The sequence below is a fragment of the Pongo abelii genome, chromosome 23, assembly GCF_028885655.2.
Source record: "Pongo abelii isolate AG06213 chromosome 23, NHGRI_mPonAbe1-v2.0_pri, whole genome shotgun sequence".
In the NCBI taxonomy this organism is placed as follows: domain Eukaryota; kingdom Metazoa; phylum Chordata; class Mammalia; order Primates; family Hominidae; genus Pongo; species Pongo abelii.
Genome location: NC_085929.1, coordinates 44591925 through 44613738, shown reverse-complemented (window position 1 = coordinate 44613738; position 21814 = coordinate 44591925). Strand labels below are relative to the sequence as shown.

The 21814-nt window shown below is 54.6% G+C and overlaps 1 protein-coding gene across 3 annotated transcripts; it reads right to left on the bottom strand.

The window, feature by feature from the left end:
* Positions 1 to 1810: 1810 nt before the first annotated feature.
* PICK1 (protein interacting with PRKCA 1) lies at positions 1811 to 21271 on the bottom strand. Of its 3 annotated transcripts, none has more exons than XM_024239571.3 (13): positions 20067 to 21271; positions 19801 to 19898; positions 18281 to 18392; positions 12453 to 12581; positions 9799 to 9865; positions 8458 to 8547; positions 6690 to 6743; positions 5724 to 5786; positions 4860 to 4993; positions 4412 to 4504; positions 3681 to 3731; positions 3059 to 3203; positions 1811 to 2648 (listed from the first exon to the last, which is right to left on the bottom strand). In XM_024239571.3, exons 2-13 carry the CDS (start codon positions 19839 to 19841, stop codon positions 2380 to 2382), a joined length of 1248 nt encoding a protein of 415 aa, XP_024095339.1. In that variant the 5' UTR covers positions 19842 to 19898; positions 20067 to 21271; the 3' UTR covers positions 1811 to 2379. The 3 variants fall into 3 exon arrangements, with proteins under 3 accessions (XP_024095339.1, XP_024095340.1, NP_001124851.1); XM_024239572.3 differs by having other exon boundaries at positions 20219 to 21271; NM_001131379.1 differs by having other exon boundaries at positions 1820 to 2648; positions 20166 to 20250.
* Positions 21272 to 21814: the final 543 nt, after the last annotated feature.

Genomic DNA, 21814 nt, shown 5'->3' with positions numbered 1-21814 from the left:
TTGCTGTGGACACTGTGCTGGCAGCCAAGTCATCTGCTGATCCCAGCACCTGCCTTCTCCCCACGGAGCGTCCCACGATCTCCCTCACACTTTGACATCTGACCTCCTGCACTTGGATCCAGGTGCACGAATCTGGCAAGACGCGATTTATTCCCTCTACGCATTTATCCTCCTCCCATACATCACACCCCTCCTTTCTTTGCCTCCCTCCGAATCATGAGCGTGGTGAACAGGCCCCTGCAGAGGAAGCTGCCTTCCCTCCGCAAACTCCCCTCACCTTCCAGCCCAGCCCATAGTGACCCCTCCCCACTGGTCCCTGCTGGCCCTCATTTTCCATCCAGGCCCCAGGAAGGTCTGGGGAGCCCCACAGATGCCTGGCCAGCTTCCACTTATATGGCCTGTGGCTTCCCCTGCGCCACTAGAGCAGTGACTGCGTTTGACTTCTTTTTTTAATTTATTTTTTTGAAATGGAGTCTCACTCTGTTGCCCAGGCTGGAGTACACTGGCACGATCTCCGCTCACTGCAAGCTCTGCCTCCCAGGTTCACACCATTCTCCTGCCTCAGCCTCCCAAGTAGCTGGGACTACAGGCGCCCACCACCACGCCCGGCTAATTTTTTGTATTTTTAGTGGAGATGGGGTTTCACCGTGTTACCCAGGATGGTCTCGATCTCCTGACCTCGTGATCCGCCCGCCTTGGCCTCCCAAAGTGCTGGGATTAACAGGTGTGAGCCACCGCTTCCAGTCCATCTGACTTTATTTAACACTTAAGAGCGCTTGCTCTGTGCCAAGCCCTGTTCTAAGCCCTTTCCAGATGTTCATTTAATCTCCTAACAAGCCAATGAGGTAGGTGCCACACTTCAGATAGGGAAATTGAGGCCCAGGGAGGTCAGGAACTAACCCAGGCTGTGAGTTCCAGCCTGCGCTCTTGGCCTCCACTCTGGCTGTCCCCTTCAGGGAGGCGGTGTGGTCTGTCTGATGGCCTGCGGAGACCCAGGGGGGCTCCTGGTAACAGCCGGCCCCTCCTCCATGTCCCACCCCTGCCAAGCCTCCCATTTGGGTTTCTGCCCAGCAATGCATGCTCAAAGCTGATGCAGACACCCTTTTTCCATCCTGGACTCAGCCCACCTCGCACATCCTGTTGCCCCCTCACATTCTCAGGATGGCCACATTCATCGTCCAAACAGGAACACGTTAGAGTGACAAGGGCCACTATGACTGATCACACCAGGCCGAGGCTGGCCAGGAGAAGCAGGGGAAGTGGCCACCCTGTTTCTGCCACTCTGCAGACACTCCCCATGGCCTCTCCCCACGACCCTCTTCCCACAGCCCCCGAGCACCTCTCCCCACACACCTTTCCCCAGCACCTGGGCAGCACAGGTGCACCTGGAGTCAGCACTTACCCCTTACCACCCTCCCCTACTTGGGGGCTCAGTCGCCCTGGCTCCATGTCTGCCCTTCTCTTCCCCAAAGGTTTATTTCCTGTCGGAAGCACAGAAAGGTCACAGATTGGGGGCAGGAGGAAGGGGGCGGGGGTGAGATACAAAAGGCTCCACAAAGCAGAAAGCTTGGGAGGCAGGTGGCAAAGTCAGGCCTTTAGGACAGATCTGAGTTAAAACCCACTGTGTCCCCACACAGGGTGTGGCCTTGAGCAAGATCTTTCTCTGAGCCTCAAATCACCAGCTGTGAGGGGACCACAGTGCTAGCCCTGCAGCACTTCAGTGAGGCATAAATGGCGCATAGCAAGGGCACTGTCAATAGACGGTGGAGGGGAGGGGCAGACGAGGAGGGTCTGAAGCCACTGCGACCACTGCGCCATCCAGGTTTGTGTTTATTCGATACAGGCCCAGAACCCAGCCTTCCTTCAGAGAAGTGGCCAACCTGGGGGAACAGAATAAATAAAGGCCGCCGAGGTGTGATGGGGACCGGACGGGCCGGTCTGGGGCGAGGCAAGGGTGCCCAGGAGACATTGGCCCCAACCTCAGCTGTCCACCGCCGGCCCCACTCCCGGCAGGCTCCGGGGGCAGTGTGAGTGCCCACAAGGAGCAGGGCCCGGACTCCTGCCACCTCCAAGTCCTTTCTTCTCCTTTCTGCCCTCCGTCTCCTTCCTAAGGCAGGTCCAGAGACCAAGCTCTCCCTCTGGCCGGGGAGCCGGGAGGGGAGAGAGGGTGGAGGGGCCAGTGTCCAGGTCCCAGGCCATGACCCTGGTGCCTGTCCTGGGCAGCAGCCCAGGTTCGCTGTGCAAGGACAGAGGAGCAGGGAGGCAGGCGCCCCAAGCCAGCAGGCCTTTATGCACCGCCCCCTTGCGCGGCGGCCTCGCCCCGCTCCCAGGCTCCGTCCTCCCACGAACCCTGCCCCCGGCACCACACCCGCGGGGCACTCAGGAGTCACACCAGCTTCCACCCTTGTCCAAGGGCCCAGCAGCCCCTCGTGTATCCCTGGCCGGCTCCCCAGCTGCCGTGTCTTCCTCCTCCTCCTCCTCCTCCCCATCTGTGAACTCCTCCTGGTTGAGGCCATAGGCCAGTGTGGTGTGCGCCAGGTCTACCTCGATGGGGAAGACGTCGGCATCCCGCAGCACTGCGTAGCAGTCGTTGTAGTACTTGGACATGGTGGACACGAGGCGCTGCAGCTGGAACACGATGTCCTGGACTGGGGTGGGAGGTCGGGGGACAGGCTGCAGTGGGCTCTGGCTGCCTGCCTCAGGGAGGAGACTCTCCCAGCCCACCCGGCCCACCTCTCACCTCCCCTGGGCTTCCCACTCGGGCACTTCCCTGACCCCTCATGACCCGGCAAGGGGCGGAGGCGGGGCCGCCCAGCTCCCAGTTCAGGGAACGCAGGAGGCTGCAGGGTAATGGATCATGGATGGCAGCCCACGGAGCCCACGCGCACAAGCCAGCCCCACCCAGGCCAGGCTCTGGGCAGATGGCTGGGCTCCTGGAGGGGCTTCACATCTGGGCCGTGGCCTGGCCCTGAGACCTCAGGTGAGTACCTTACCCCTCTGGGCCTCAGTTTTCTCACCTCTGAAATGGAGAGCGGACGGGGAGAAGGGCGGCACTCACCGTGCTTCTGGTCCAGCAGCTCCATCTTCTCCAGCACATCCTTGCGCATCTGGGAGAAGCGGGCGCGCGCCTCCTGGCGGCAGCGCAGGATCAGGCGGTACTCATAGTTACCGGTGCTCACCCGGTAAAGGGGCTCGCCTAGGGCCTGGGGCGGGGGTGGGACAGGAAGGCCTGCTCAGGGACAGCCTCGCACCGCACTGCGCTTTCAAAGCCACGGTGGTTCCTCATTCCTGAGACCTCATTTCTGAGACTTCAGTGTTTCTCAGAAGCACTCAGTGATAGCTTTAAGAAGGAAAAAACCAAACCCAAACCTCTGCCACATTCAATGAACATTAGCCACTAGATGGATCCCGACAGCAGAAAAATCAAAAACTTAAAAGTGCCTCATAGGAGTGAAGAAAATCCGATTTTCCCTCCAAGAGTTCCCCAGACTGAGGGAGTGGTTCCCGGCCGGGTGCCCAGCACCCCGAGGCCCAGCGGGACTGGGCAGATGGCCCCAAATCTCCAGGAACGAGAGTCCAGCCAAGTCCCCCAGTTCTCTCCCGGGTTGGCCTGAGCCACCTGCTATCCCTGGCAGACCAGGTGGGGGAGGTACAAGCCCCCCACCCCCTCCAACACTCACAATGCAGCTGTATTCCTCGTCATCCATCTCCTTCACCTTCAGGCAGTACGACTGTGTGGGACAGGTGAGGCTGTCAGAGTGGCTCCTACCCCCATCCCAGGTCCCCAGCTCTACCCCCATCACCCACACGCAGCGGGAGAGGCTGGCGCAGGTGTTCAGGGAGTCCCAGAGAGGGCAGCGGCAGGTGCTGGGGGATGACAGGGCCTGAGGCTTAGGTGGCCGAGTTGACCAAACTCAAGGCCCAAGAGATGCTCTGGGAAAAAAGGGGTCTGTCGTTAAAGGAGCTTAGGAAGACCCTTGAAAATTCACACTGCACATGGGCCTATCAAAAGCTCTGATAAGTCCTGCAGCAAAGGAACCTTGGCTTGCTTAATGGAGCATTTTCTCTCAATTCCTTTGACTATAGAATAATTAAATGTAAAACTCACGAACGTTCGCTGACACCCACTTTATGCTCACTCACCCAGTCTAACCCATTGTTTAAAGGCAACAAATCCCAAGGGGTCAGAGTGCACACAGCGAGAGCCATGCCCACCCCAGGCTCTCCGATGCTTCTTTGTGCAAGCGCAGCAGGGCTTTGGCTGCACCTCCCTGGGCCTCTGGGCCCACACCTGGAGCAGACATGCTGTCGGCTCTGGCTGGCCTCACTGGCCGCAGCATGGCTGACTGAAGTGGGGCAGATATCCAGGGTGGACGCTTGCCCTAGCAGCCTGGGCACCTGGACTACTCACCAGGTACTCAAACTTCACGTCCAGGTACTTCTTGATGGTGAGGCGAGTGTCCGGGATGGCTTTGTTGAGGTAAGTGTTCAGATCCGTCAGCATCTGGAAGAGGGTGGGTGGATGCTGAGGCTGTCACGGCAGGGGGGTGCCAGGGTGACAATGAATGGCACTGATGTGTCACCCCTGTTGGTGGACTCGACTGTCAGAGCCAGATGGTGCTCCCTGATGCCTTGTCCCTCTCAAGGATGAGAAGACTAGTGCCAGGGTCAGAAGCCAGCCCAGAAGTCAATGGTAAGGCCCAAGGGGGCACAGTGACTCACCCACAGTCCACTGTGTGGGTGACTGAGCCAGAGGCTGTACCCAGGCACAGGACTCCAGCATAGGACCTTCTCTGCATGCCGTACTCTCCCCTCTCCACCCTCACACGCCAGACACACGCATGCTCAACAGGACCTACCGGCTTGATGGTTTTCAGAAGCCGAATGCCGAACTTCTCGATGCTGCGGTGGGCATCCGCGAACTTCACAAAAGCCTCGCTCGCAGCTGGCTGGGGCTCCCGCACCCCGATCACGGAGAACACGTCCCCAAAGGCTGCAGGACAAGTTTGCCTTGAAGGCTGCCCCTACTTTGCCCCCTAAGAGAAGCCAGGGGTTTGTTGAGAAGCAGGGCAGGGGGCCTGGCAGGCTGGAGGCCCATGTCTGCACAGGGGCTACACCTCCAAGAGAGCTGGTCTAAACCCCCTGAAGGAGCTGAGTCTACACCTGGAGGAAACTGGATTGACACCTCCAAGAGCTGGTCTATGCCCCCTAAAGTCCTGAGTGTACACACCAAGGGAGTTGGCCCTCATTCCCCAGAGGGACCAGTGAGAGAAGACTGGGTCAAGGTTTGTGGAGGTGGCGCCGCCTGAGGCAGAACACTGGTCCCAGTCTAGACACCTGGATTGGAACAACAGCTCCACCACTTGGAAGCGGTGTGACCCTTTCCTCGGTCTGGGCTTCATTTTCTGCAGTAGCTGGGGTCAGCTGCAGTCGGCCTGCCCAGAGTTACAGGGTTGTCAGAAATATAAATAAGCAAGGGCCTTGTGTACTGCTAGTGGCAGTGTGAGGAGACAGGGTGGGGCCTGTCCATCGTTGCGGCCCTTAAGAAGCCAGCTGATCTAGATGCTCCCCACAGGCCCATCACGAATCCCAGCACCTGGGACCAGGCCCAGCCCAGAGGGAGCCTGAGGTCAGGCGCTGTGGGTCTAACCCACCTCAGCATGGGAGTGAGAGGCCCCAGGGATTGCCCAGGGTCATGCCACAGGTTTGGGGGATGCCATTACCCCGGTGAGTCTGCGACAGCTCATAAAAGGCCCGTAGGAGGTTCTTGGTGTGTTCCGTCATCCCTGTGGGAGAGACCGAGTGATGCGGAACGGGGACGCGTGGCGGGGACCACACTGGCCCAGGGCAAGGCCTCCAACTGCCCATGCCACCCAAGGCCTCCAACTGCCCACCCCACCCAAGGCCTCTGCTAGGCCCTGATACACAGTCTTTCCCCACCGCCCAACCACAGCCCAGGGGTAAAAGCTCAGTCCGACCCAACCCGTGAGGAGCCCCATCAGACAGGGGCGCCAGGATTTTGTAAGATGCAGGGGTACACAGCCTGTGGGCTTTAGCCCTGGGACAGCATAGGATTCCGGGGGACTCTCACTATGTTTACAAGTGCTATTCTCTGAATTTTTATGAGTATCAGGTTTTGTTTTTTTTGAGATAGAGTCTTGCTCTATTGCCCAGACTAGAGTGCGGTGGTGTGATCTTGGCTCGCTGCAACCTCTGCCTCCCTGGTTCAAGCGATTCTCATGCCTCAGCCTCTCGAGTACTGATTATAGGCATGCAACATCATGCCTGGCTAATTTTTGTATTTTCAGTAGAGATGGGGTTTCACCATGTTGGCCGGGCTGGTCTCAAACTCCTGACCTTAAGTGATCCGCCCACCTCAGCCTCCCAAAGTGCTGGGATTACAGGCGTTAGCCACTGCACCAGGCCCCTGAGTTATTTTTAAATTCAGAAGAAGTATATATTCTACCTCAGCCTCCCAAAGTGCTGGGATTACAGGCGTTAGCCACTGCACCAGGCCCCTGAGTTATTTTTAAATTCAGAAGAAGTATATATTCTTAAGAACTCTTAATGCCCATGGTCCTAGGATTTTGTAGGCTGGCATTCCTAGTGCCAGCACCCCTATTGCCACTCTGCTGAGAGCATGCTCCCTGGGGTAGAGCTAGTGCCAGGACGAGGCCACCCCCACCCACCTTTGTACAGTTCGGCGGTCCGCTCCAGCTCCTCTAGCCTCTTGACAAGCCCATCTGTCGGGATTCAAAGAAGAGGGGAGGTCAGTGGGCTCAGCAAGCCACAGGAGGCCCAGGGCCAGGCTGGGGAGGGGACAGGCAACCCCAGACGAGAACCAGGATGGGAAAGATCAGGGGTCCCAGGGAGGGGGACTTGGCACCTCGGGTCAGCTGGGTTCAAAGGTGTTTTGTAAATGACTAGGCCCTCCTCATGGCCAGCGGAGGGTCTGTGCCGAGCAGGCAAAGCTCCCACACTTCTATCACGAAGCCTGCTGGCAGCTGGGGAGGAAGGCTGGCAGGAGCCAGAGGAATGGAGATGGAGCAGCCAGGCCTCTAGTGCAGGAAGGACGTGGTCTCTGCCTCCCAAGCACACAGATGGCTCAGAAGGGAAAACGCAACTTGGGGAGGGAGGGGGAGATTCAGGAAGGCTGAGAGAGCTCACACTGGAAAGAGGCCTTGGTGATCATATTCATTGGCTTAGTGTTTCTTGAGCACCTACTGCGTGCCAGCCACCATGTCCGGCTCACTTTGAGCCAAGTCTTGCTCTCAAGGCTCAAAGCCCAGCAGAGAAGCCAGCCCAGTGGCCGGGCGATGGGCAGCGGTGTGATGGTGAGGGCTGCAGGGGAGAGGTGAGGCAGTCGGGCGCTCTCTGCTCCCCAGCCTCCTGTGTTGACCTGGGTCAGGGTTTTTTAGCAGAAGAGGGGAGGGGCGGAGGCTGTGTTCAGGCCTCTCTGGGCAGGGAGGTGGCAGTGCGACAGGCTGTTGGGCGAGGAAGGGAGCAATTCAGAGGTCTTGGGGAGGCTTTGGCCACCCGGTGGCCTCCAGGCCTGGGCTCCCCAGAGCCTTAGCACCTGGCCAGCCGGCAGGGAAGGAGCCATGTAAGCACCGTGCTGTTGTTTTCAGCTGGGTCATGGGACATCATGACAGCGTCAATTTTAGAAACCCTATTTAAGGCCAGGGAAATTGCAAGGTTTGGAGGGAAAAACACAACAACCAGTTCTAATTTCATCTCAACGGCTGGTAACTACAGTAACAGGGATTTATAGGCACCAGGAGGCTGCAAATAGCAGCCGCCACTTTTGTACACCATTTGGAACAAGCTCAGACCCCACCCCCACTTTCCTAGCCAATAAAGGCCAGTGTGCCCAGCTGAGCCTACAATTTCTAGAGGTATTTATATCTACCCCACACGCACACTGCAGAGCTGCTGCTATTTTTAAACTCGGACTGGCGACGGTAGGAGGGGGACTGAGTGTTTCGCTGGCCACTCCAGGGAGGGACAGTGTGTGCGCATGTGCGCATGCGTGTGTAAATGTGCACGTCCCCCCTCCCCCCTCGCCTGGGCAGCCACCACGAAGGGAGGACCTGCAGAGGCAAGGGCAGCAGCGCCACCTCCTGGACAAAGGAGGCACGAGGTGGGCAGCGAGAGTGCTGGGGTGAGGGGTAGGGGGGCTGAGGGCAGGGGCAGAGGCACCTGCCCACACTAAGTCTGTTTTCCCATCTGTGACCTGAGGGACACTGGCTAAGACAGCCCAGCTGACAGCTGTGGACCCTCCGGGAGCTGGAGAGGCCTCTGGGGATGCAGAGATGGTGACTTCTCAGTTCCACGGGCAGAGGCCAGGGTCAGACCCGCGGGACCCACAGCAGCTTGGTGGGCAGCCATGGTGCCCCTCGCCTCTTCTCAGCCTGGGCTTGAGTCCCCGGGGCCCAAGCTAGGTGGGAAGGGACTCACCATTGCACAGGATGGCCCGGCTCAGGCCCAGAGCATCTGCAGTCCCTGAACTCATGTTCTCCACCAGCCGGTGCTTGACTTTCTTCAACACTGAGCGGGGGACAAAGGACCTGGTGAGTCTGTGGCTGCCCAGAGACCATCCCTGCCCCCAGCCTTACCTCCATTCACAGGGAGCACCCCATAGGGGGCAGAAGGGCTGCTGGGGGTGGCTGTGAAGTGGGGAATGTCCAGTGGGGAGGTCCTAGGCCCCTGCCCTATTCCCTCTGCTTCACAGAGGTGCTAGCAGTCTGGGCAGTTAAACATGAAGTGCTTCGCCCAGGGCCTGCTGCGCAATATCAACTGGTGGCCGCTGAGAGCCCAGTGCTGCCGGGGCTCAGCACAGGCTAATGGAAGCCAAGGAGGCCTCTTCCCCTCCTCTGTGTCACATCAGGACCTAGGGTGTCACATAAAGGGGAGGGGGAGAAGAGGGGCCCCTGGGCTGGTTATGTGAAAGTAATGGGCACCATCAATGACTGTGAAGCTCAGACCCCTGACTCAATTACTGCATCTGACCAGCTTAGTCCTAGGAAGGGGACTTAGTCCTGCGTTGGAACCAGAGGGTTTCGGAGGAAGCTCCCGGACAGATCCAGCCTGACCCTAGGGGCCTCTGGCCCTAGGGTGTATGAAGAGGATTGCTGGGCTCCAGAGCTGAGAGACCTAGGTGTGCGCTCACCAGGGGCTGCAGCGCCCTCTCTGGGTCTCAGGCTTTGATCCGTAATGTGAAGCGGCTGGTCCAGAGGACTCGAAGCTGCTGTCCAGCTCTTGAGTCTTAAAGTTTCTACAGAACCGAGGCTCAGCCCCTCTAACAGGAGGGAACTTGTCCCAGGGCGCAGACCCTCTGCCTAATGCCTGAGGTCCAGTTCAGATCCAGAGCCCCCCTGGGAGCTGATGGCAGGACAGGCCAGGGAGGAGTGCGGCTGTGCTAGAGGGCGTGAGGCGCCAGGCCAGGGTTAGGCTGCTCTCCCTTTATGAAGAGTGAGGCCCTGGGCCATGTAAGCCGAGGCGCTGGCCTGCAAAGGACAACCCTAGGGTAGCAAGTTCCCAGAGGAGGTGGCCGAAGCGGGGAGGTAGGGGTGAAACACGGAGGAGTGAGAAACCAGGGACAGAGTACAGGAACAGACGCAGGGAGAGCACCGGGAGTCCTCCCAGGCCTTTCAGATTTGCTCGGTCAGAGGTCAGAGCCCACAGCCATGTAACTCTGGATTCTCCTGTCATAAAGGGGAGGGCAGGGCTGGCTGTGGCACTTCTCCTTTGGGCCAGGGCCCATCCAGGGAGGCTGCTGGACACCCATAACCAGCTTACCAATGTCCAGGGACATGCCCTGCTTGGGGTCCGCCTGCAGCTTGTTGTAGTGGATGGTCACCTCCCCCTGGAAGAGCAGCACACGCAGACTAGTGAGGGAGGCTCCAGACCCTGAGCCCCTTCCCCGCCAAGACTGTTCTGGACTGAGAATCCTAAGCCCAAGGCCGGGTGTGGTGGCTCACACCTGTAATCCCAACAATTTGGGAGGCTGAGGCGGGCAGATCACTTGAGGTCAGGAGTTTGAGATCAGCCTGGGCAACATGGCAAAACCCCATCTCTATTAAGAATACAAAAATTAGCCGGGCATAGTGGCACGTGCCTGTAATCCCGGCTACTCAGGAGGCTGCGGCACAAGAATCACTTGAACCAGGGAGGCGGAGGTTGCAGTGAGCTGAGATCGCACCATTGCACTCCAGCCTGGATGACAGAATGAGATTCTCTCTCAAAAAAAAAAAAAAAAATCCTAAGCCCCAATAAGGGCCAGGCTGACAGCTGTGACATGGCCCCACCTTGTGACCCTGTCTGATCCCAGGCCCCTCCCTTCCTACTCTACATCCAAGCCCTGGGGAATCAGTGGGGACAGGGCCGGCACAGGGCCCACAGCCTGGCGGTCTCTGATGTCTTGTGCTTCGGCCAGGTCAGGCTCTCCTTCTTCCCTCCCCACGCAAACCACACTCCAAGCCTTTGCCATGTCATTTCCCTACACTGATTATTCCCTCCTCCACCCCAAACCACCCCATCCCCAGGAATCTCTCTACTCATCGAACAGCTACATCTGAGCACTTGCTCTGTGCCTGGTGCTGGGGCACCAAGGGGAAGGGGCAGGGGCAGCCCCAGCCCCGCAAGGCTGATGCGAATCAGGGAATTACACAAACCACTTTCTATGGACTTCTCAGGAGACACAGGCTTCTCCCAAGAGGACTTCCCTGAGCACGGGAGGGCACTGTGTTCACTCTCATCCTTGCAAACCAAAAGCCCTTGAACTTGGGACCACATTCATCCAAATATAAAAGAGGATTTAAAAATCAAGTCCCAAAGGGAAACCAAAATGAGCAGATGCAATCAGAGTCAGAGGTGGGGTGTGAACTGCTCCCCCAGAATGAAACACAGGCATGCTCAGGGGCCACCCCACAGGGAGCAGCTGTAGGCCAATGGCAAGCGGGCTGCAGTGGGAGTCGGGCCCGGGCTCCAGTTCAGCTGTGTGACCACAAGCAGGTCACTCCCTGCCTCTGGACACCTGTAAGATGGGAGAGTAATCCCTGCCCAGCACCCAAACAGGGGAGCTGGGCCAATGCTGCATCCCTGCCATGGCCGTGTGCAAATACAAAGAGCTCTTGTCCTCATGGGCAACCTGAGGAGCTGGTATGACCAAACCTGAGAGGACAGGGAGGGACCTGGAGAGTGGAGATGGGGAGGGGGGAAGGGCTGCCGAACGGGACACACACAACCCAACTCGGCCAGAACGAGACCTCCTGCACCTGTTCCCGTGATCAGCTCCTCTGCCTAACAGGTCATGCCTGGGGCAGTGATATCCAGACCACGTGGAGTGGCAGCTGTGGGGTCTCAATGAACCTTGCTGCTTCCTTTTTTTACAACAGAGCTCTGAGCCCCAGCCCCAGGCCCTGATTTGTCCTATGGCTAAAGGGGCTGGAATAGGAGAATGTGCAGGATGGGACTCTTCCTTCCTACAACAAGGAAGGAGAGAAGCAGGGACCACTCAGGAGCAGGACAGGAGGATAAAGGGGAGAGAGGATGGAGCAGCGGCTGGCCTGGGTTAAGGCAGGAAGGGGGACTATCAGGGGTGCCAGAACCCAAAGGACGGAAGTGGGGCTGAGGGAGGTAGCTGCCACCCTTGGCCAAGCTGAACTCACAGTGGGGACCCTTGCCCCCGAGACTTTCAAATCACCCCATGGCTGTGCACTGCCTGCACATCAATTCTTTCACGGTATTGGTTTCCTGAGACTCGCTAGCAGTCACTTCGCTAGGAAATGGCAAAGGGGCTGCATGCTCGCTTTGGGAGAGGCTGGGATGCCACCTGCCATTCCAGGAGGGAGCGTCCCTGCAGAAAGCATGGGCCTGCAGCAGCAGGGGTGGGGGAAAACGGGGAAGGCAGTGTGTGACTCTGGTCTGTAGAGCAGATCAGCTGGCCTGGGAGGGGGGTCTCTGGGTGTTCACGAGCCCCGGAGGCTGCGTGGGACCGAAAGTTCCTACAGGATGGGAAAAGGGCGCTCTTCTTTCCCTCTTAGCCCTCGCAGGCCCAGCATGACCCGGCTGACATTTTTGGGTGTCTACTGACCCAGGGAGGATCAGCTTGGACTTTTAACTTCAGCTCCAGCGCTGACTGGGGACACATGGGCTTGCCTGAGGGGTGGTTCCGAGTCTGTCAGCTCCCTGGGAGCTCACGGGGACCTTGTGGTCTTGCTGCCTACTCTCTTGCCAAGGTTCAGCACAAGTCCTGGAGCACGATTACTATTTACTGAATGAATGAGGGATGGACGAGGGAGGCTGGAGTGGGACCCTGACCCTGCACGTGCCAAGGAAGGGGGCAGTGAGGGCTGATACCCCCTTCCAGGCCTGCTGGGGCCTCTGGCAGCCTGGAGGTCTCAGAAGCATGTGTTGCTGCCTCTGGACACCTGCTCTGCAGCAGCCCTTACCTTCACCTCCTGAATCATCTTCGCCACCTCCACCTTAGTTTTCCCTTTGATTGACCTGCCATTGACACCGGTGATCTCATCGCCAGCTGCCACTGTGCCGTCCAAGGCTGCTGGAGTGTTGTCAAATACCTGTGGGTGCATAAGGAGAGTGGTGGGGGAAGAAAGGGAGGGCTAAGATGGAACCTGGGAAGACACCTGACCACTGCCTGGCTCTGTCTTCCACTCTACCCTCTGCTCTCGTTTTTTGAGAAAGCGTCTCACCACCCGGGCTGGAGGGCAGTGGCGTGATCACAGCTCACTGTGGCACTGAACTCCTGGGCTCCAGCAATCCTCCTGCCTCAGATACATAGTCAAATGATTTTTTTTTTTGAGTCAGCGTTTCGCTCTTGTTGCCCAGGCTGGAGTGCAATAGCCCCATCTCGCTCACCGCAACCTCCGCCTCCCAGGTTCAAGCAATTCTCCTGCCTCAGCCTCCCGAGTAGCTGGGGTTACAGGCATGCGCCACCACGCCTGGCTAATTTCGTATCTTTAGTAGAGACAGGGTTTCTCCAGGTTGGTCAGGCTGGTCTCGAACTCCCGACCTCAAGTGATCCACCTGCCTCGGCCTCCCAAAGTGCTGGGATTACAGGCGTGAGCCACTGTGCCTGGCGTCAAATGATTTTTGACAAGGGTGTCAAGAACATTCAATGGGGAAGGACAGTCATTTCAACAATGGTATGTGAAAAATGAAGTTGACACTACTTAATACCACATACAAAAATTAACTCAAGGCCAGGCGCGGTGGCTCATGCCTGTAATTCCAACACTCTGGGAGGCCAAGGCAGGCGGATCACCTGAGGTCAGGAGTTCGAGACTAACCTGGCCAACATGGCGAAACCCCATCTCTACTAAAAATACAAAAATTAGCTGGGCATGGTGGCAGGCGCCTGTAGTCACAGCTACTCAGAAGGCTGAGGCAGGAGAATCGCTTGAACCTGGGAAGCGGAGGTTGTAGTAAGCCGAGATCATGTCACTGCACTCCAGCCTGAGCAACAGAACGGACTCTGTCTCAAAAATAATAATAATAATAATAATAATTAACTCAAAACTGATCAAAGACCTAAATGTAAAAGTTAAAACTATAAAACTCAGAAAAACGCCTAGCCCAGAACCTTCATGACATTGGATTTGATGGTAATTTCTTGGATATGACACCTAAGATCCAAGTAACAAAAGAAAAAATAAACAAATTGAACTTCATAAAAATTTTTAAAACTCGTGCATCAAAATACACCATCCAGTCTGGGCAATGTGGCAAAACCTTGTCTCTACAAAAAATACGAAAATTAGCTGGGCATGGTGGTGTACGCCTGTAGTCCCAGCTACTTGGGAGGCTGAGGTGGGAGAATTTCTTGAGCCTGGGAAACAGAGGCTGCAGTGAGCTGAGATCCTATCACTGTACTCCAGCTTGGGCAACAGACTGAGACACTGTCTCAAAAAAAAAAAAAAAAAAGGAAAGAAAAGAGAAGAGAAGAGAAGAACATTATCAACAGTGTAAAAAGGCAACCCACAGAATGGGAGAAAATATTTGCAAATCACATTTTTGATAAGGGATTAATATCCAGAATATATACAGAATTCCTAAAACTCTTTTTTCTTTTTTTCCTCTTAGCCGATTGTGCTTTGTAGAGAATTCTTAAAACTCAACAACAAAAACCAAACAACCTAATTCAAAAATAGACCGAGGGCTGGGCACGGTGGTGCGCACCTGTAATCCCAGCATTTTGGGAAACCGAGGTGGGAAGATCGCCTGGGCAATATGGCAAAACTCTGTCTCTACAAAAAAAATACAAAAATGAGCCAGGCATGGTGGCGCATGCCTGTAGTCCCAGCTACTTGGGGGGCTGAGGTGGGAGGTTGAGGCTGCAGTGAGCCATGATCGTACCCCTGCACTCCAGCCTGGGTGACAGAACAAGATCCTGTCTCAAAAAAAATAAAAAAAGTTAAGATGGTAAATTTTACCACAATAAAAAAATAGAAAAAATCAGAACAGAGAATACAGAAAGCAGGATGTCATCATCGAGATACATGACAAAAAGGACACGGTGTTCCCGATGACGCCGCCCTCTGAGGATCTGGCACAATAAACAAAAGCCTGTGCCTGCAGCTACCATCACGACTCCTCCCAACACCAGGGACAAAAAGAAAGTCCTCAAAGTCCTCACAGATCAGAAATAAAACACATCACAAATAAAGGATCACAAATAAGAATGGCAATAGCCATGTGACAGCAAAGGACAATGTGACAAGGCCATCACACTTCCACGCAGGAATTACTGTCAACCTTGACGTTCATTCTTGAATCAAATGAGCCAAAATGTCAACTGAAAGGAATATGGGAACCACAATGACCAAAAAAGACAGACGCGAGGTCTCAAAAAATTGACATCCCACGTGCCCTTTCTCAGAAAGCTACAGGAGGATATTCTCCACGGGAGATCAGGGAGTAAACCAGGAAAGGGACCCCCAAGATGGGGGAATCCAAAGAGAAGGGGCAGGGGCAGGGGGAGGGCACAAGGGGGAGAGACTACAGGGTGGAAAACAGACTGAAGAAAATGGGGCTGGGCATGGTGGCTCACGCCTGTAATTCCAGCACTTTGGGAGGTCGAGGCAGGTGGATCACTTGAGGTCAGGAGTTCGAGACCAGCCTGACAACATGGTGAAACCTGGTCTCTACTAAAAATACAAGAATTAGCCAGGCGTGGTGGCACGTGCCTGTAATCCCAGCTACTTGGGAGGCTGAGGCAGGGGAATCACTTAAACCCGGGGGCCAGAGGTTGCAGTGAGCCAAGATCACGCCATTGCACTCCAGCCTGGCAACAGAGCAAGACTTAATTTAAAAAAAAAAAAAAAAAAGATGGGAAATTGTGGAAAACATACTGAGAAAACAAGGAGAGTGCAAATGAAAAAAACAAAACAGGAAATTACCCCACCCTCTCAAAACACAAGAACAGGCTGAATTAAGAAAAGAAACATAGATTCCTCAAAAAGTTAAACATAGAGTTGTTTTGACTAGAATGAGAGCTCCGCAAGAGTAGGATCTTTGTTTTCTTCATTTTTTTATCCCTAGTGCCTACAACAGAGCCTAGGAGGCATTTGGAAAAGATTTCCCAAACAAAATCTCTGTTGTACTAATATTAATTTAGCCAAAAATGGAAAAATAACTATGTTGGAAAGGTGGGATGAGAGGAAACAGACTGGTCATGGGAAGAACTAAATTCTCATCTACCGGACGAGGCAAAGTCAATAGATATTTACAGGTGACAGATCAAGAAATAACAGGATAGGCTGAGCACGGTGGCTCATGCCTGTAATCCCAGCACCCTGGGAGGCTGAGGCTGGCGGATCACTTGAACCCAAGAGTTTGAGACAAGCCTGGGCAACATGGCAAAACACCATCTCTACAAAAAAATACACAAAAATTAGCCAGGTTTGGTGGCACGTGCCTGTAATCCCAGCTACTTGAAGGCTGAAGTGGGAGAATCATCTGAGTCTGGGGAGATCAAGGCTGCAGTGACCCATGATTGTGCCACTGCACTCCAGCCTGGGCAACAGAGTGAGACTATTGAGAAAATGGAAGCCCATGCATGAAGAGACAGAGAAAGCCGGGTGAGGTGCCCAGGGGAAGGGCAGTGGATTGCTATTATTTGACACAGGCTTTTTAATGCTCTTGACTTGGTAGAGGCAAGTCATATGGCACTTTGATAAAAACAAAATTGAATTTTAAAAAATCAGTTCTATGATGATGATGATGATGATGATGATTATTATTATTATTATTATTATTATTATTATTATTATTATTATTATTATCAGCCACCCAGGCTGGAGTGCAGTGGCACGATCTCGGCTCACTGCAACCACCATCTCTCAGGTTCAAGCGATTCTCCTGTCTCAGCCTCCCAAGTAGCTGGGATTACAGGCACCCGCCATCATGCCTGGCTAATTTTTGTATTTTAGTAGAGACAGGGTTTCACCATGTTGGCCAAGCTTGTCTTGAAGTTCCCACCTCAGGTGATCTGCCCACCTCGGCCTCCCAAAGCGCTGGGATTACAGGTGTGAGCCACTGCACCCGGCCAGTTCTATTATTTTATTGGCTGGTGGTTCACGCCTGTAATCCTAGCACTTTGGGAGGCTGAGGTGGGCAGATCGCTTGAGGCCAGGAGTTCGAGACCAGCCTGGCCAACATAGCTAAACTCTCTCTCTCCTACAAATACAAAAATTAGCTGGGCATGATGGCGCACACCTGTAATACCAGCTACTCGGGAGGCTGAGGCATGAGAATCGTTTGAATCCAGGAGGCAGAGGTTGCAGTGAGCTGAGATCACGCCACTGCACTCCAGCCTGGGCAACACAGTGAGACTCTGTCTCAAAAAAAATATATATCAATTATACTATTTTATAATGTCTGTTCATTCTAAGCAAACTTGCACCCGAGGTAGGTAGAGGGAGGTGGCAAGAGGCTGAGCAGACACATGGCCAGGAGGCCAGGCCTGGGGGAGGCCTTGCTAATGCCTCCTGGGTAACAGGAGGCCGAATGGCTCATGAAGGAGGCAGCACTGTGAGCAGAAGCAAGACCAGGTCGATCCTGGGAATCTGTCTTCGAGGCCTACAAGCGACTCCTTAGCAAGATCCTCACAGAGGCCAGTTTCCCATCTGCCACCAGTGAGAGGGTTAGAACAGGTCTTCCCAAGGCTACAGCAAGGTCACTGACTTGGATGAGCCACACAGTGAAGGAGGCCCCACAGCAGGCCTGTCACCACTCCTGAGTTACAGTGGACAGAATATCACCAGCGCAGCTTCCTCTACAAGAGACACAAGAGTGTTCCTCACCACTGGCAGAACATCTGGGAAAATGTACAGCTACCTGGAAAACAGCAGCAGATACTGCTTAATGCATGGTTCTTTCTTTTTTATTTTTTGAAACAGGGTCTCACTCTGCCACCCAGGCTGGAATGCACGGAATGCAGTGGCGTGATCTCAGCTCACTGCAACCTCTACTTTCCAGGTTCAAGCGATTCTCCTACCTCAGCCTCCCAAGTAGCTGGAAGCACAGGCGTGCACCACTACGCTCAGCTAATTTTTTGTATTTTAGTAGAGACGGTGTTTCACCATGTTGGCCAGGCTGGTCTCGAACTCCTGACTCGTGATCCACCCACCTCGGCCTCCCAAAGTACTGGGATTACAGGTATGAGCCACTACGCCTGGCCAATGCACATTTCTTAAGTTCTAGTGTGTTATGTCATTTTGTTGACTTTTCACAAGAACCCAGAGATGATTATGTCTACATGTTTTAAATCCCCGCTTTCTAGGTGATGAAACTGAGGCCCAAAGAGGTTAAGTAACTTGCTAGTAAGTAGGGAAGAAGCTTGCATTTGAACTCAGGCCATTATTTCATCGTGTTCCTATGACACTTCATTTTGGCTAGTACCCAAGGCTGATGGTTTTGTTGATTCAACAGTCAATTTCTATTGCATGTCCACTATATGCCAGGCACTGTACCTGGTGCTTACTGCAGTGAAAAAGCAAACCAGGACACTGCCCTCAGTGCGAAGAGTCTACTCTACTAGACAGAGGGCAAATAATAAGTGCCGAGAAGGAAAAAAACAGAGCGACACAGGGGAGAAGACAGGGCAGACCAACGCAGCACAGGTGGTCAGAAAGCCCCTCTGAGAGGGTCAGACCTCAAGAATGAGAAGGAGTCAGCTATGCAGCGTGGAGAAATGAACCTGCCTTTGTCATACCCAAGTAGGGATGTACCTTGTGCCCCCCTCCAAAGCGCCCAATACCTGGACGATATAGAGGCAGGGACAGTACTGGGCCCCTCCTCCAATGCTGATCCCGATCAGGTTCTGAGCATCCTTCTGCAGGGTCACCTTCCCAGGCACAGTCGGGATTCCGCTAGAAAGAAAAGCAAGCTAGGCTGACTCTCCTGGCGGAAGGATGACTGGAGGGGGTGGGCCCTCTAAAACTCCTGAGGGGCTCCACTGGCTGCCCAGCTTTTTCTCTCCCTCCCTTGGACAAAACAACAACATTTTGTGCTGGAACATGCACAGCTCTTGGAGTTAAGCAGATGTGGGATCAAACCCCAGCTCTGCCATTTATCAGCTATGGAACTTGGTTTTTTTTTTGAGATGGAGTCTCGCTCTTGTTGCCCAGGCTGGAGTGCAATGGCGCAATCTCGGCTCACTGCAACCTCCGCCTCCCGAGTTCAAGTGATTCTCCTGCCTCAGTCTCCTAAGTAGCTGGGACTACAGGTGCCTGCCACCACGCCTGGCTGATTTTTTTTGTATTTTTAGTAGAGACAGGGTTTCACCATGTTGGCCAGGCTGGTCTTGAACTCCTGACCTCAGTTGATCCGCCTGCCTCAGCCTCCCAAAGTGCTGGGATTACAGGCGTGAGCCACTGCGCCTGGCCAGCTATGGGACTTGGGTAAGTCACCCTCTGTGCATCCCAATTTCCTCATCCATAAAATGCGGATGAGCACCCTTATCAGAGTTCTTCTAATAACCATGCATGGAGGGCACTAACAGCAACCCAGTCCACAGCAGGCACTCCATAAAAATAGGTCCCCCTTCCCTTTCATTTATTCGATCTCTGAGATTTGAGCCAAGTTCTGTCCTTATCACCTTATCAGGCATCTATGGAGTATGATGGCCACCTACTCCAGGGAGTCTTCCTCTATTAAACTGTCCACTGCCCACCTCTCAACTGCTCAATTACCTCTCAGTTTCCACTATAAATTAGCATTGACTGGTGTTTTATGATAAGTACTCACGCTGATTCACTCATTCATTCAAAAAACATTCGCTAACAATCTACTGATGTCAAGTCCCTTACTAAGTGCTGAGTACAGAGAAAGGCATTGCACCCACTCCTTGATCTGAAAGAGGATATATTCTAATGGGAAGACAAATCTAATTTTTGAAAATCTGTCTTACTAACAACCTATGTTGGGAAGGAAGGTGTGTCTACAATATTCCTATTCAACTTTCAAAACCTGGCTCAACTGCTACGTCCTCCATGAAGCTTTCCTTGACCACCCCAGCAGAAGCACTGCTCCATCTGCTTTGCTCTTCTTGTCACCAAGTCATACTAATAGTGCCCTTATGGCACTGAGCTGTGATTATCCCTTTAACTGTCCACAGCCCCCTACAAATAGTGAGCTCCTGGGAGAGCAGGGTCCATTGCTGCTTCAATACAACTGATCCACCGCTGAGAAGCAAGGGTTTGTGGGACTGGGAAGTCCAGGGAAATGAGGAACTTGGGGCTCCTATACTGCTGGAACTTGGGGGAATAAAATACTCACAGTTTATCCTCTTCGATGTCATAATCCAAGTCTGCAAACATGGTTCCGAGAGTTGGAGTGGGCTGGCTAACTGCCCAGCTCGGTAGGGGAATGGGGAACTGGATCGGGGAGAAAAAGGAGCATAGGATTTAGGGAACCGAAATGCCTAAATGCCAACGCCACCCCTCCCTCCACCACCCTCATAACGGGACAGCAGGGCCCTCCTCTTCCCCTCTGGAGTGGGATGGGGCAGTCTCCGGGTGGGGGGCTGGGTAGGTGATTCTTACTAGGTACAAAGGGGGACTCCAGGCCAGGGCGATGGGCTCAGATCCCAGAGCCCGCCCCCACGGGTCTCCAGGCCCTGGGGAGCTGCCTCTGTCGCTCACCGGAAGTGTTGGTCCCACAGCCGGGTCCAGGCCAGGCTGGTACCTGAACCCACCTGCCGTTCCACCTGGCGGTGGCCGCGATTGTCACGTCACTTCCGGCAGGACGCGGAAGTCCCGCCTTTCCCCCCACTGGGTATTTGCTCCAATCCCTGCAGACAATCCTTCCCTTCCCGGCTCCCGGGACGCTCCGAACCAAGAACAAGAACAAGTATTGGCGGAAGCTCGCCGTTAGTAGGAACAAGCGAAAACAGAAGAACGGTCTGGACAGGCTGACAGCGTCTAACCCCGCCCTTTGCCCTGCCGCCGCCGCCATCTTGGGAAGGGCAGGTTTTGTCCCAGCTGCCTCAGCTGCACTCAGGGGCCCGCGCCGGCCCGGCGGTTGCCATGGCAACGAAAGCATTCCCTGAGCCGGGATTACCTCCGGCGAGGCTCAGTGGACTATAAACCCCGAGACATCATGCCCTTTCACCCCTTCGCCACCTGGGCCTGTGACTCCCCTACTAGAATGGCCCTTTGAGGTCCCAGCCCATCCCAGTTTCGCCAACTTAAGTGCCAAAGAGCGGGGAGTGATTTTGTGCGGGGCCACACACAGTTGGTATAAGATCTGGATCGTGGCCCTGAAACTCCCGCCGCCTAGTCTAGGGATCTTTGAACGTCCAAACACTAAACAGAGAGCCAGGAGAGGTGTATTCAGTGGGTCTTGCTGTTAAGGACCGACTGGACGTGCTCCCTTCCCTTTATGTGCCTCAGTTTCCGCATATGTAAACCAAGGCTATTGAGGTAAATGCTTTCTATGGTATATGGTGAAAAGCTTCTCATACCCCGTCCTCCTTCCTTAGTCCTGAGGAGCAGCCCCCCTGGGGTCCCAGGGAGGGTCACGGTCCGCATGTACCTGAGGCTCGGGAAATGCTATCAGTGCTCCCTGCTCCCCAGTTGGAGTCTGAATCTTGTCTCCTCGCCAGCCTCTGCTGCCACCGCTATTGTGTAAAGTCGGTTCCCTGGGGCAGGTTGGCTCTCCCAGAGCCACAGCCAGGCATCCACCTCATCCGGCAGCATGGGGCCAGGTCCATCCAGCTTGCTTCCCCAGCTGCCCCAGGAGCCGTGGAAGAAAGATACAGAAGGATGATTATCCATGTATCCCACGGCCGATGGAAGCCCCACCCTACTCTCTCCTTAGGTGGCTAGGCTAATTGAGTCCGGACAGCTGTGCAGAATGCCGTGACAACAACAGCCTTCCCACGTGTCCACTGCTCTCCTGTCAGATCACTTTCACAGGATTTTAAAGCTCACCACCACCCTGTGAGAGAAGACCAAGTCTTGCCAGCCACATTGTGCAGGCAAGGAAACGGAGGCCCTGGGAAGCCTCTTCCTCTGGTATCATAGCGGCAGGGCTAGGTCTGGGAAAACCAAGCTCTGTTTCCAGGCCAGAATTTTGGTTTCAAAAAGCAGCAGTCTAAGGCCAGGTGCGGGGGCGCACACTTGTAATTCCAGCTATTCTGGAGCCTGAGGCAGGAGAATCGCTTGAAAATGGGAGATGGAGGTTGCAGTGAGCCGAGATCAGGCCATTGCACTCCAGCCTGGGCGACAGAGCGAGACTCCGTTTCAAAAAAAAAAAAAAGGTGCCTTAACATGGACTGTGGCTCTTCCAG